At 44.4% G+C, this 13,657-nt stretch overlaps 1 protein-coding gene across 1 annotated transcript; it reads right to left on the bottom strand.

Annotated features, from left to right (window-relative positions):
- Positions 1-758: 758 nt before the first annotated feature.
- On the bottom strand, positions 759-3,202 carry LOC134530586 (glycylpeptide N-tetradecanoyltransferase 1). The gene has a single exon (XM_063365559.1). It carries the CDS (start codon positions 2,814-2,816, stop codon positions 1,404-1,406), a length of 1,413 nt encoding a protein of 470 aa, XP_063221629.1. The 5' UTR covers positions 2,817-3,202; the 3' UTR covers positions 759-1,403.
- Between the last annotated feature and the right edge of the window lie 10,455 nt (positions 3,203-13,657).

Genomic DNA, 13,657 nt, shown 5'->3' with positions numbered 1-13,657 from the left:
TGCAATTGGCACCATGACTAACTCCCCTCACTTCTTAACTCTAGACTAAAACCTAGATAAGTTGGGCCCAGGTAAAACCTGCATAGACACATGCAAAATGTCATGCATTAATTTCAAGCAAATTGGTTATGGGGAAACAGTGGGATGGTTCAGAAAGAAGAGTTGCTCAATTCAGTGTGGAATCTACAGATAAAAATTAAAAAAAAAAATAATAATAATAATTGCTTAAGTTAAGGTCGCCACAGTGTGAATCACTCATTTTGTTTAGGTTAGTTTGAGTTCCACTGACACTTTCATAAAGGCTTAGATTACATTTTATTATTTTACCTTAAGCACTCAGCTGATAAACATACCAAATAACGGGCAGAATTCTAGGTATCAGATAGAAATAATCTGCAAAAATACTGCTTCTACAGATGCAATATTCAGTTTAGACATGTATTTCAGTAACTGTTGGTTTAAATAAGTCAAATAAAAAATTCTGTTTGAATACTCCTGCATTATAAAATAAAAAACTCAGTGGGTATAAGAAACAAATACTGAGAGTATCGACAGCATAAAATATTATTTTGATGAAGCGCATGGAACAAAAAACAGGTATCAGTTCCGCATTAGTAAGCATAAATTTAAAGTGAACTAACTTTTACTGCACAACAAAAAAAATTGCAACTCATTTTGTGGAGATTGAATAAGAATTTTCATGGCCATAAAGCGGAAGCTTAATCACAAGGGTATCCATCAATCAAAAGTCAGAGGCCTGCACCCTACAACTGATTTAATGACATTAGTATTGCTGTTTAAGAAAACAATATGTACATAATAAATAAAAACCAACCAACCATAAACTAGGAGATGGCAATAACTTCTTTGTATGCATTGTAAATGCCTGACCAGCAGGTCTGCACCTGTGAAACTAATGCCAAAGAAAAAAAGAGATAACATTTCATGACCCAAACATAAACAAACCATTTTATAATCAAATACAATCATATTACAAACAGATCCATCTTAATTATTAACTCCGGTATGCTGATTGCTGCAAAAGCATAGTATCAATTGACAAGACGTTTTGAAGAAATAAATTTGGACAATTTTATCCAAAATTTATAAAGTAGACTTATAATATTAATATTAAGTGTACAATGTGAATTACTGTTGCTTCACTGACTGCACAAGGATGTCGAATTAGCAACACTTGCCGACAATATAAGGAATCATGTACAAACTACAAGCACCACATTTAAATGCGTAAACTTTTCTGTGACGCATAAGACTTGAGCCACCATCTTCGCCACACATATTCTGCAGTTTTGAAATATTTAAATTACCGTTACACACATGACGAAAAAGCAAGCATTTCAAACACAAGTTAGTTACCAAAGAGCAGGACCCCGATCGTGGGCTCACTGCAGCACCAGGCCGATCCTGTGGGCCTGCATGGGAGGGCAGCGCCAGTTGAACAGATAGTACTGCAGGTTGCCGTCTCCGATGCCGAACTTGAGCTCCTCCAGGAACATCTTGTTGTCCATCAGGTCCAGGGCATTGAACACGTCGAAGCCGTTGTTCTTGGCCGTGATGAGTGCGTCGCAGACCAGGTCCACCCAGCCCGTGCGCGTGGACACGTTGTAGAAGGAATACGCAGCTCTGAGCTGCTTGTGCGTGGGGTGGTGCATAACCGTGGACGGCAGGATGTAGTAGCTGACCAGGTCCGTGAGCTGTGAGCCTTCTTCCACCACGAAGCTGTCGATGACCCCCGGCCGGGGCAGGAACCAGTGCCGGAACTCCTCCTCGTCGAACACCGGCGCCAGGTCAAACTTGCGCAAGTACTCCGCGAGCAGCACACGGGCCGCGGGCAGGTCACGCTCCGTCAGCTTGCGGAACCCCGGGGTGCGCGTGCTCTCCGGCAGCTTGTACAGTTTCAGGGTGCGCTGCATGGTCATGTTGCGACTCAGGTGGGAAAACTTCACCTCGATGAGCTTGCGGGGGTTGAGAGAGCGGTGCCAGTAGCGGCACATGCCCACGGGCTTGGGCAGCACCACGCCTGCCGTGTACGCTGCCTGGAATATCCCGGTCAGGTTCACTCGCCGTGTTATCTCTCTGATGAGCACGGGAGCCACCCGCTTGGAGCGCAGCTTCTTGTGCACGCACAGGAAGTTGATCTCCACCATCTTCTGCGTGTGGTCGTATATCCGCAACGTGGCCGGGATGGCGCTGATGAACCCTACCAAGCGGTGACTACGAATCACACGCACCCCACAGTGCCACTCTTGCCTCCACCCAGGAGGTTGCAGGGCCCATTTCAAGAACTCGGGCGGGTAGTCGAATCTAAACATGGAATCGTCGTCTTCTACATAGTTTTCGTTCAGCAACATGTACAGCTCTTTCAGCACAAGAGGTTCACTTAGATTTAAAGTGTCCCACTGGAAACCATCTGGCAACGAATATGGTTCCTGGCGTATTTCTGCAGCATCCCTGTCTGGTTCGATGGGCTCATTGCATGTAATTTTCTCATCTAATTTCGGAACTGGCTGTGTATTCCAGAAGTTGTGTTGCTGGCGAAGTGCTTCTTCTGTCGTCTTCGCTGGCTTGTACACTTGCTGAAATGACAGGACTTCCATAGCTTCTTTGATCTCCTGAATAGACACATTGCATCTTGCTGGTGGAGGCAATTCTTTTGGTAAAGCATCTGTGTTATTTTCATCACCACTACCGTTCTTCTTATGCGGATTTCTCTTTTTAGAATGTTTTGACTTTGTATCATTAGCACAAGAATTAGCCTTCTGGCTGTTATTATTTGATTCAGATTTTTCTTCCATTATAAAATCTACCAACACTCTATGGTAGGTAATGTATTTACTCACTTCAAGAAAGCTCTGTAAACGGTTCAGAACTCGAATAAGGAAAGAACTTTCAAGAATACATCATAAAATATTTTTATCCCAACCGCCTAAGCACAAATATAAAAAAAATTCTTGCTAAGCGGACACACTTTTCCGACACAACTGTAACAAAAAGTGTACATATATCAATAATATTGTTTGTCAGGACGTTTAGGTGTTGGATGGTTAGTAAAATTTACGTAACATTAAATAAACAATTTGTACCCGTATAAAACAATCAACACATGCAAACTCAGTCTAATCTCAATCTAAAGCAGAAAAACCTTTTCCAAGTACGATGTACCAACTGTATGATACACCAAATAAATAAAAAAAAACATTATTTGACAACTTTTAGATGTGTTTAATAGCCAGAAGCATAAACACTTATTATTTGAAGTTTTGACATGGAAAATTGCGACAAAAATACAGAAACACATTTTGCATCAAATAATATTAAAACTTTTTAAAAGCAAATCCAGTGAGCAACAAATGGCTTTATTAAGTGACAATTTGACTACAATTTAGATTTTAAGGTGAACATTTAAGAAAGTTGAATACTGAATTATGTTTCACTAACTAATTAATAAAAAAAGGTAGATAACCTAATTTCTATTCCCTTAGTTTAGCAAACAGCAAAATTGACGCACAATTGTGTAATCTCAGAGGTGACCGCTCCGGTTGCTCGCGCGCCATTGGTTGGTAGTGTGTGACATCTCTGAAGGGACAGCTGGCAGGTGAAAGTAATGCCTTGCAGCTCGGCCTGGATTCCGCAGTGTACACATCGCAGGCAGCTCTCCGACTGTTCCGCCTGGGGTTTATCGTCTTTGACGGTGCGGAAGGGGAGTGAAATGCATTGTGTAGGCCGGGGAAAAGGACTGCGACCGAGCGCGTCCCGCGGATGGCAGATTGCGGGGCCCCAGCTGTGATGAGCAGTTGGGGTAGTCAGAAATACACAAATACTGACTCGCGGACCAAACAGCGACGCCTCTGGTGACTTGGGTGGCCTGAAGAAGACACAAGTTTCGCCTGAAGCAGACCGTCGGGATCGCGGTAGCCTTTTTGTGGCTCGCTGGCGTCGCACAAAAAATGGGGGCAACACAACACAACGCCATCAGTTAGGGGATGTATTGCCCCATGTCATGAAAGGCTAACTGAACACTCGAAGAAAGAAGCGGACAGCGAGAGGAGAAGACCCAACAGGCCGCCCGAACATGAGAGGCGTGCGGCGCGGCGCGTGTTCCGCGCATGGCCGCCAGGTTGCGGGCGGGGCACGCTGTTCGGTGTGAGTCTGCAGGGCTTCTGCAGGGGCGCGCGCGAAAGCGAACCTGTAGGCGCTCTGTCGGGCCAATATGCAGGCCGGCTTTCAACCACTCATTGCGTGTCGCCTGCCATGCCCACGGCCCTAGTGCCAATTACATCCTCCCACAGTTGCTGAGGCCCAGCCGCTGTGGGAACCTTTCCAATCACAACTCCCTGATCCCCTCCTGGGCTATCGGGCGAGCTAATTTCTAACTCCTGGGCAGCAGGTTTCCTCCAGTGAGACACTGGTTTACTGCTGCTTATCATTTTTAACATACAAGGACCATCGGGGTACAAATACGACTTACCTCTGTGGTCCATATCTCAGAACAATGACGCACATTCGCCGGCTAGTCACTTCGTTCCTCTCTAGGGGGAGGGAACAGACAATACCGGCACTTTCTCTCGCTCAACAGAAAGCGTATAGGCCTTGGTCTGGCACGTGAAGTTCCTTCTTAACTCACCTTTGGTACCAAAAAAGGGCTCGCAATCACTTCAGTTGTGCGAGACTGACTTCAACGTGGAGGGGCTGTTGTCTAAAAAATAAAAATAAAATAATGCCTTGCAGCGACAGTAATTGCCAGAGCTGTAGTGCGATTTATTCATTGCTCCAAATACAATATATATTATTTTTAAAACAGAAACAATAGGAAACAGAATTATTTTCAACACATATATTTAACATTTAGTATATAGATATGACATCGTACGACCGAAGGCCACCCCAAAGCCCGACCTGCACCCGCCAGTACTCGGCTCCGCTAATGGAAAGCACCCCTAGCCATGGCCCACCCGAGTCAAGTGAGCGGACCGCAGCCCAAGGTAGAGAATAGCGAACCATTTTAATTACGCATGCAACGCACTCCCCGTGCCTACGAAATTCCCCACACAATAATAAAGTAATCAAAAACAAACAAAAGCCCCTAATTAATAGAGTGCGATGTAGGAGTGCCCGGGTCACTCACGTGTAGTTTTCTACTAAAACAGCTGTGAGTGCAACCCTTGCGGCCTTCAGCCTAAATTCAGTAGTGAAACGTGTGACGTAACGCAAACCGCCCCAAATTAGCATTATCATTCGCCACTGGAGTAGTTATCAAGAAACAGACAGTCTCCAGCTTGACTCTAATATTCAAACTTATTTTAGACAAACTTATTAAATGTCAATTCTAAAACATATAAAGATATTAAGTTAATCATTAAGTTTTATTATGTGAATTTAGAGCTACTTAAAATTAGTTAATTATATAGATTTTTACGAATAACGGAACTTTAGAAACTCTGGCGCGACAGGGAGCTCACCCCTCCCCTCGCGCCAGGGCCAGACGCCAGTACAGCGCGACTCGCGGACTGGGACGGACGTACGTCCCACGGGGAGCCAGCATCTCTTTGTTTCACCGAACATCCATCTGGTAATTATAGTCACAACCAAAACCTTTTTTTAAATACTCCCCGTGTGCGCCCGGTCCTTTTCCGGTGTAGGGCCTAACCCAGCCGCGTCAATTTAACACGCCCCACACAAAGCATTACGTGGGGCCGTGCAGTATACGGTACGGGCCGTCTCCCGCCACCCCAGAACTTTAGTTAATCGCCCAGTGCACAGGCACAGGCTACATTCAAGCTTAAACGTGTTTTTAATTTAGTAGCGAGCCGCGGTCCACACAGGTGGGCCCGCGCGTCGCAAGTTACAGATTACGAGATTAGCCGATGCTAATCGAATGCCCTCCCTCGACTGCGACTGGCATGAGGACTTAATAAGTAAACACACGTAGAGGCACGCAGGTGGCCCTCTCAGATAACGTGTGCAGTGTAATCGTGTACGTAAAAGCACCACAGAGTGCCGTTTTATCAAGTGTAATTGTAATAATAGTGTAATCAAAACTTCTACGTGTTCCGACGCCTCATTGGCAGTCATGTACCGCCGAGTAAACCTCGCGCCCAATGTAATGAACCAGTGTCAATCGTGAACAATAAAAAGTCCACCCCGCACCTCCCGTGCGCGACGTGCGACCCGTAGAACAACCAGAACAGTGTATGTAAATTAACCTAAACAACCCAACCTAATCAGGAAAAAAATTCCATCACCGCCGACGGTTCTAGCGGACCACGCTGGGGCAACGAACCCACGACCATCACACGGTTAGACACCGAGCTAGCCTGGCGCCCTCCCGGAACAGAAATCTCTAAGAAAGCCAGCCACCCTGCTAGGACCTGCGCCCGACCTCGAACACGAGACCGCGGCGGACGGCAGATAATATGTATCGAGAATATTACTTCATTTTTGATAAATGTTTTAGTCAAATTTTTGATTGTAAATTTAGAGTTTTTTACTTGTAAAAAGGCAAGTCGGAGATTTAAATGTATATATAAGCTTAAAAACATTCGTAACATCATAATATCTCGCAAAGTCTCTTACTGTAAAGGAAAAAAAATGCAAACAGTTTTATTTCTTCATGCAAACCGGATGATAATATAACTTGATGCTGGTTCTGCCTGTCCCCTGGTGGTCGTCGATGTGGGTTGGGGCTCGGCTCGATCTCAGGGGTAGGTTTGGGCAATAGTGGCAGGGGAAAGGGGATGGCTTGGATGATGAGGCTGTTCTCACCCTGTAGCTGCTTCTCCCAGTCGACGCGAGCCAGCATCTCTCGACGGTGACTCCACTCGTCCTCAGGCGGTCAGCTGCCCGCAGTTCTGCCTCTCGCAACTGCTCCTCTGGTCTCAACACCCTTGTCTGCAGGGCTATGTTTCACTCGACGTGGGTGTAGCAATTGTCAGGGCTGCTTTGGTTGTCAGTCAGACCTCTCACCACTTGCTCTTGCACTTCCAATGACTCCAGAGCCAGCGGGCGCGCAGTAGCGGGCCCTCCCCTCCCTCCACTCTTGGAGGTGTGGAACCATGACAGACGCGCTCCGCAGTCGCTGTGGGGCAGTCGAGGGAACCTAGTTGCCGCATCTTGTAAACGGACGAATGTCACATGTCTGCACACACACACTGGGCTGCTGCACTAACACTCACACTCGCTTACTCCCGGTGCATACGGACAAAAGCGACGGCGATGGGCAAGAGCGACCTTAGCGACTGAGGAAAGCACAACGGATGACGTAAAACCTATTAGATTATGTTTTATAATGCATTGTTTAGTGTCAAATCTGCACATGCCATAAGCATAGTGATTTAAATGTGAGTAGCAGTACTCCAAAAATTAATGGCAAAAATTTGAAACAAAAGTGCAATCAATATTTTTTGCAGTGGAATTTTATACACATTGTATATGTCGCAATGTAAATTGGTATGTATATTGTTACATTAACTTCCGACAACGTACATATAGATCCAGAAACATGTAAATGCCTGCGGTCATAAATTCAACGCTTCCAATGCACGACGTGTGCACCAGGTGTTTGGTGTGCTTAGGGCCGGTATTATGACCTCCGGCTAAATCTAAGGGTTAGCTAGCCTTCAGGTTAGGCTAGCCTCCGGTTAACGAACGAGGGGTGTATTATGACCCATACTTAGCCTGCAGTTGGCTACCCGGAACCTGACGAAGCGTGTGGTGTAATAATGGGTGTGTTGGTAATGAAATAAACCAGAATTTGGTAACTTTTGTTGCAAGACAGTTTTTTTTTCTGGTAGATTGTTATTCAGAATGTGATTCGGAATGTTTACAACAGCAGTAAAGAAATATGCAGCGAACTTTATCTTTCAACAGATATAATTAAATTAACCAAAAACTACTTCGACGTCAGACCTGCTTTGTATTAAACCATAAAATTACAATTTAAGATTCAAAACCGTGTGTTTTCAACTTTACTCTTGTATTGAAACTCATGATTTTGTTAGGTTATATATTAAGCCAAAACTAACGAAGATATTCTAAACAAACAAATAAATAGGGATGACATTTTTGCTAGAGAACACTTATTTCTTTCATAATCAAATAATATAGACCCTGTTTCGGGAAAATACTTGTCGATTTTCATTTCACTGGGGTAGGTTTCATTTTTGTACTAAAAGTTTTGTATCATGTATCCAAATTAATCCGATCCTGGTGGAATTAGTTTGTGGTATAGGATGCTTGCTGTTTTAATTTAGTAGGTCAAGAGATCCTAGACATATTCACTGCTGGGGAAATAATTATGATTGTAAAATGTATACGAAAGAAATACATTTTTACAAGACCTGACATAATTTGTTTGTATCGTGATATGTTAGGTATTTTGAGTTATGTACAGGATTTTTCAACATTCTAAATTAAAACAGCAAGTCTAATGTTAAACAAGACCAACATATAAAGGGCCATGCCGATAGGATCAAGGGATAAACTTGGATACGGGAAACAGAATAATTCCAGTGCTGTTTTCGTTTTGCACTTGTGTGGCAGGTAGATAATAAGTAAGTTACCTAAAGGTTTGTAAGATAGGGAAGGGATAATTGGGTAACATTTATTTTCACATTCAATTGTATTCATTGAATTAGAACCACGTCTGAAGTCGTATGAAGTGCATTTCATTCCCGGCATATGTCCACTGTATTACGAATAAAAATTCACAGATACAACTTCCACGAAAACACACATTTTATAGGTAATAATAACCCTCATTTTGCAATTTTAAAATTCACTTATTTGCACATATTCTTAAGCAGGAACATTTAAGTTTATATACATTGCATACGTTTATGTACTTCGTGATCAATTGAAGTCAAATAATAATACACGACTCGACGAGAATAGAAAAGCGTGACTACACTTTCATGCCATGTAATTTTTAATAAAACTTTGACGAATACGGCGAAGCATTTTATATTTAGTAATAAATTATTCCATCGCATCCTGCAAATCTTCAATAGAATTCCTCAAATAGTCATAATCACTATCAACAACTAACCTCGCCTGATACATCGCCATTTTATTTTCTGTTGCTTAGGCTCCGGTTAAGCAGCTAGCGGCTGGTTCATCCACCCGCTAGGTTAGCCGGGACTTTAACTGGAAGGTAGATGTTAACAGGAGGTCATAAAACCGAAATAAGAGCTAGCCTGCGGTTAAATTTTAGCTGGAACTTTAGCCGGGGGGGCGGGGGTCATAAAACCGGCTCTTAGTCAAGTGATCGGAGCCACTCGGAGGGGTTCAGGTGTCTTCGGATTCCCGCGCTGTGAACCGGAAACTAGTGTTACACATAGTAATAACAGAGTAAACAGTAAACCTAAGCTCTGCTATCATTTTGTCACACTTCACTCTCTCTTGATGACTTGTGTAACTGGTGACTCTTTTAGTTACATAATAGCTTTTGATAAATTAGTTGACAAATATATAACAATTATTCAATTATGTTTAATTATATTACAATTACATAATTTAAGAAATGGGCCGGCCCTAATTAGAAAATTACCATAAAGTTTCATTGCACATAATTAAAATAGAATCAGAAACAATAAACAGGTAAAGTTTTACAATCCCAGAGTGAGCGCTTAGAGCGATTAAAGTCCCGAAAGAAAAATTTATGTTGTTCCTATATTTTAAACATTGTGAACTTACTGTTATTCTGAAGATATAAAAAAGCTGAAGGTCCAGAGGTTTGATGTTCGCTGGTCGAAGTTGAGCTGCTAACGAGGTGTCAGGGAACCTTAGTCGTCCTGATTGCTGGAGGAAGGATTCGAGGGTGGCGTTGTTAGGTCCGCATCCAGCCCTTGGACCCTGTCATACAGGGAGATGGCTTCTAGCATCAGCCAGGGTGCGGAGCTCGCGAAGACGCGGTTGTCGCGGACGTTTACATAATTTTAAAAAATAGAAAATATTATTAAGTATTATTAACGAAGCATGACTACATCTACGAGGTATGCAGACTGACTAATTACTAACTACTAATAGTTTTAGGAACCACATCACTTGCCTAGCTGATTACATTTTTAAACAACGACCGGAGTGAAGTCTTGATGTGCGGCTCGCCGACAATGTGGTGTGGTCCGTCTGCTCTCGCGGCGCGAAGTAAGTTTGGGGCGGTAGCGACTCGTAATTAAAAGACGAAGTCAATCAAAAGAAGGGGGAGAGACTTCGGCTTCCGGACCGAAAGGTTCCTAAGATTTCCGAGGGAGGTGTTTGAGAAATACTAACTTCGATATCTCGAAGTTAGTGGTACAGACCGATGTCAGTGCGACCTACTGGGAGTGTCCGAAACAAGGAGAAATCAACTTACACGAGGCGACTGCTAAAGCATTGAGCCTATGGAGGTGACTAGTGTAGCACTCTGGTGGCTTGGAATTCACTCGGTAATTCACTCAATGAATTTCTCTGTGAGTATACATTAAAAAAATTATATATAAATATATTTATGCTAACAAAATTAGGTCACACATTTCACAGCCATTTACAAAAAAAAACATGATAAATCCAAGCACTGTTGGTTGCGTGAGGTGCCAGGGGGCAGGCGTTTAGTGGGCGTTAAAACACCCAGGGCAAATAACTCTCAACTCTGCCACTCGAGGGCAGATGCGATACAGTTGGAGACTGATAGGTGTCCTTGAGATTGCACTGGGCCTGGTTCCCTGGAAAGGCTGAAAAGGGGGGGGGGGGATGTGAAATGTGCTGCTGTCAGTGGGAAACATTCTCTTCAGAGGCCTGCGATGTGTCGAGGATTCCAGCAAAATGACCCATGCTCGTGCCTGAAATCGCACGCGTAAGGCTGGCTCTCAGAACCTAGCTGCTCTAATAGCTTGCAGGACATAGCACTTCTTGTCACGGCTCGGGGGAGAATTACAGGCGCCGGACGTGCACCAAGGCGGTGATAAGACAATAGCACATGCTGGGTTATTAGACAGTTGGCAAAATTATATTTATGCTGAGAAAGATTGCGCTGACAGGTCTTACAAAGATTAAACAGGAGTGTACAAGAGGCGGAAAAAGTTTAAGTTCTTGCAGCAAAAAAATGCCTGGCGACATTATTTTTCAAAAATTCAAATTTAGAATTGTGCCAAAAATACTAATTGGTGGCACACTAGGCCGAGTGGTAAGACAAAGTAAGAAGACGTTACGCTGCATGTCTACATTGTCAAGAGCTCGTTAACTGTTGTCGCCATAATAGCCCTCACAAGGACTTAATTTCTGTTAAGCCCTCTGTGTACCACTAGACAACCTAACACTGTTGGAGTAGTACTTGTCGTCGTCCCTCCGAAGGTCATAAAGCCTGGCCTCCACCCACCAGTATTAAACCCCGCTAATGGAACGCACCCCTAGCCCATGTCACGTGAGTCAAGCGAGCCGTCGACGCCGGTGAGTGCCTTCACAGATTACATCCATATGCCAACACCACCAAACAGTTCTTATGCATCTTTAATTACTGTGAGAAATTAAGCGATTTTTAATTAACAGAACAACCCTTAATAGTGAAAGTGCATCGTAGGGGTGCAGCGGTTTTCCCCGTGGGAAACCACAATTAATAAACGTCCGGAACATCTCTTGCGGCCTTCTGCCAATAATTAACCACAGTGTTAATCAACTTAATTCACCTCCCTGTTTTTACTTGCAAATAGCCACTGGAGTAGTCAACAAGTGACAGACAGTCTCTAGCTTCACTTTTTATTTTCAAATATTATTAATCTCAATTTTATTATGTATTATTATTATAGGCCTTCTGCCAACTAATTGAGACAGATGTAATTAAGATACGAGGGTTCTAGAAATAATAATGACTAATTATAATTATAAAATTGGAATAATGGCACATTAGAAAGTTCGACGCGTCATGACGCTTCCTCTCCTCCCAAGCCGGCACAAAGCGGCAGTAGAGTTTTACTCACGGGCCGGGGCGGACGTGTGATCCCGCGGGGAGACTTCAACTTTTCTACTCCTGATTCTTCATTCTAATAAATATCATAATTCACTAAAACCTCTTTTCCTCTCCCCGCATGCCCCCGTGTCCTTTTCCGGTGCAGGGCTTAACCCGGCCGCTTTAAATTTTGCTCGTTGTGGAACAACGGTTCGCGACGCAGTCACTTTACGGTCCGGGCTGACTCCCGCGAACAGAAATTAATGTAATTCTGACGTCGTCCGACCGAAGGCCACCCTAAAGCCCGACCTGCAACCGCCAGTATTCAACCCCGCTAACGGAACGCGCCCCTAGCCATGGCCCAACCGAGACAGGCGAACCACCAGCAGACAAGGTAGAATCCGGCCCCATAATAACCAGACCGACACTACAGTCAATCCCTCTGATAAATCACATGCAGAATAAAAACAACATTGCGCATTGGTTAAACGTTCTCTCAATGAAAATGCGACGTAGGAGTGCCCGGGCACTCACGTGTGAAAATGTGTCAGTACGTGTGCGAGTGTCCCCCTGGCGGCCTTCTACCTGTATTAATTAAGTGTTTCAGGTGACATAATTGTTACCTACCTATGTTGGGTTTTTACTCCCCACCAGAGCGGTCCGGCAAAAGACGAACCGTCTCTGGTGTGACTTACAGTTGAAAAACATAATCTGTAAACAGGCTAAATCTAAATCGTAGAAGGGATGTTTAATTTAAATTTAGTTTGAATAATTAATGTAAGAATTTAGCGCTCTTAAAATCTCTTGATAACTTGTTAATTTGGAAAATAACGTAATGAGGTCAACCCCGGCGTGAGAGGACACCGAGCCTCGGCCGGACGCCATGACACCACGGCAGTACAGCGCGACTCGTGGACCGGGGCGGACGCACGTCCCACGGAGAGGCAGCATCCTTTGTCTACACTGAAGTAACTCCTGGTAAATATAGTCACGCCACCGAAACGTTTTTATTAAGCTCTCCGTGCGTATCCGGTCCAACCTTTCGGTCTAGGACTTAATCTGGCCGCGTAAATTCAAAACTCCCTGCACCACACTTGGTCCGCGGGGCAGTTTGCCAGCATACAGCACGGGCCGTCTCCCGAAACCCCGAACTTTTGTTAAAGTCACGCGCCCCGGCGCTGACCTCACCAACGTAGGACTTGGACTAAGTTAGCTGCGGTCCGCGCTCCACCACAGTTGGCGCGAACACCGCCTTGAAGCAAAGACATACGGGATTGGCCGCCTCCAATCACACTCAACGCCTTATTCACGTAACATTTTTAGTAATTTTGTGCAACGTCTTATTCATGTAACATTTTAGAGTGACTCTGTGTAATGTGTAACTTGTGTATTGCGTGATGTCAGCTTCTGTACGACGTGGTGTGTAATCCACTGTATTACGCCAAACACACAGTCGTACGAATAAACGGCGCACGTCATTTGCCGCATTAATTCAGCGCCTAATTAATCAGTCATACAAAACCCCAACCACCACCAAGTAGGGAATCCTTCATATCCCACGCAACACCGCCGACGGTCCTAGTGGGCCACGCAGGGGCAACCGCCCCCACGACCCACCTCTCGACTAGGAACAGAGCTAGTCTGGCACCCACCCGGAAACATTCCATTGATAACAGCCTTTCCCGCTAGGAACCACTCCGGGTCTCGAACCCGAGTCCC

The sequence above is a fragment of the Bacillus rossius genome, chromosome 3 (genome assembly GCF_032445375.1).
Source record: "Bacillus rossius redtenbacheri isolate Brsri chromosome 3, Brsri_v3, whole genome shotgun sequence".
Taxonomy (NCBI): domain Eukaryota; kingdom Metazoa; phylum Arthropoda; class Insecta; order Phasmatodea; family Bacillidae; genus Bacillus; species Bacillus rossius.
Note: the sequence above shows the minus strand (reverse complement) of the source record. Positions and strands in the feature narration are given on the sequence as shown.

Coding starts and splice junctions, on each gene's coding strand:
- LOC134530586 (XM_063365559.1), bottom strand. CDS start 2,816: ATGGAAGAAAAATCTGAATCAAATAATAACAGCCAGAAGGCTAATTCT.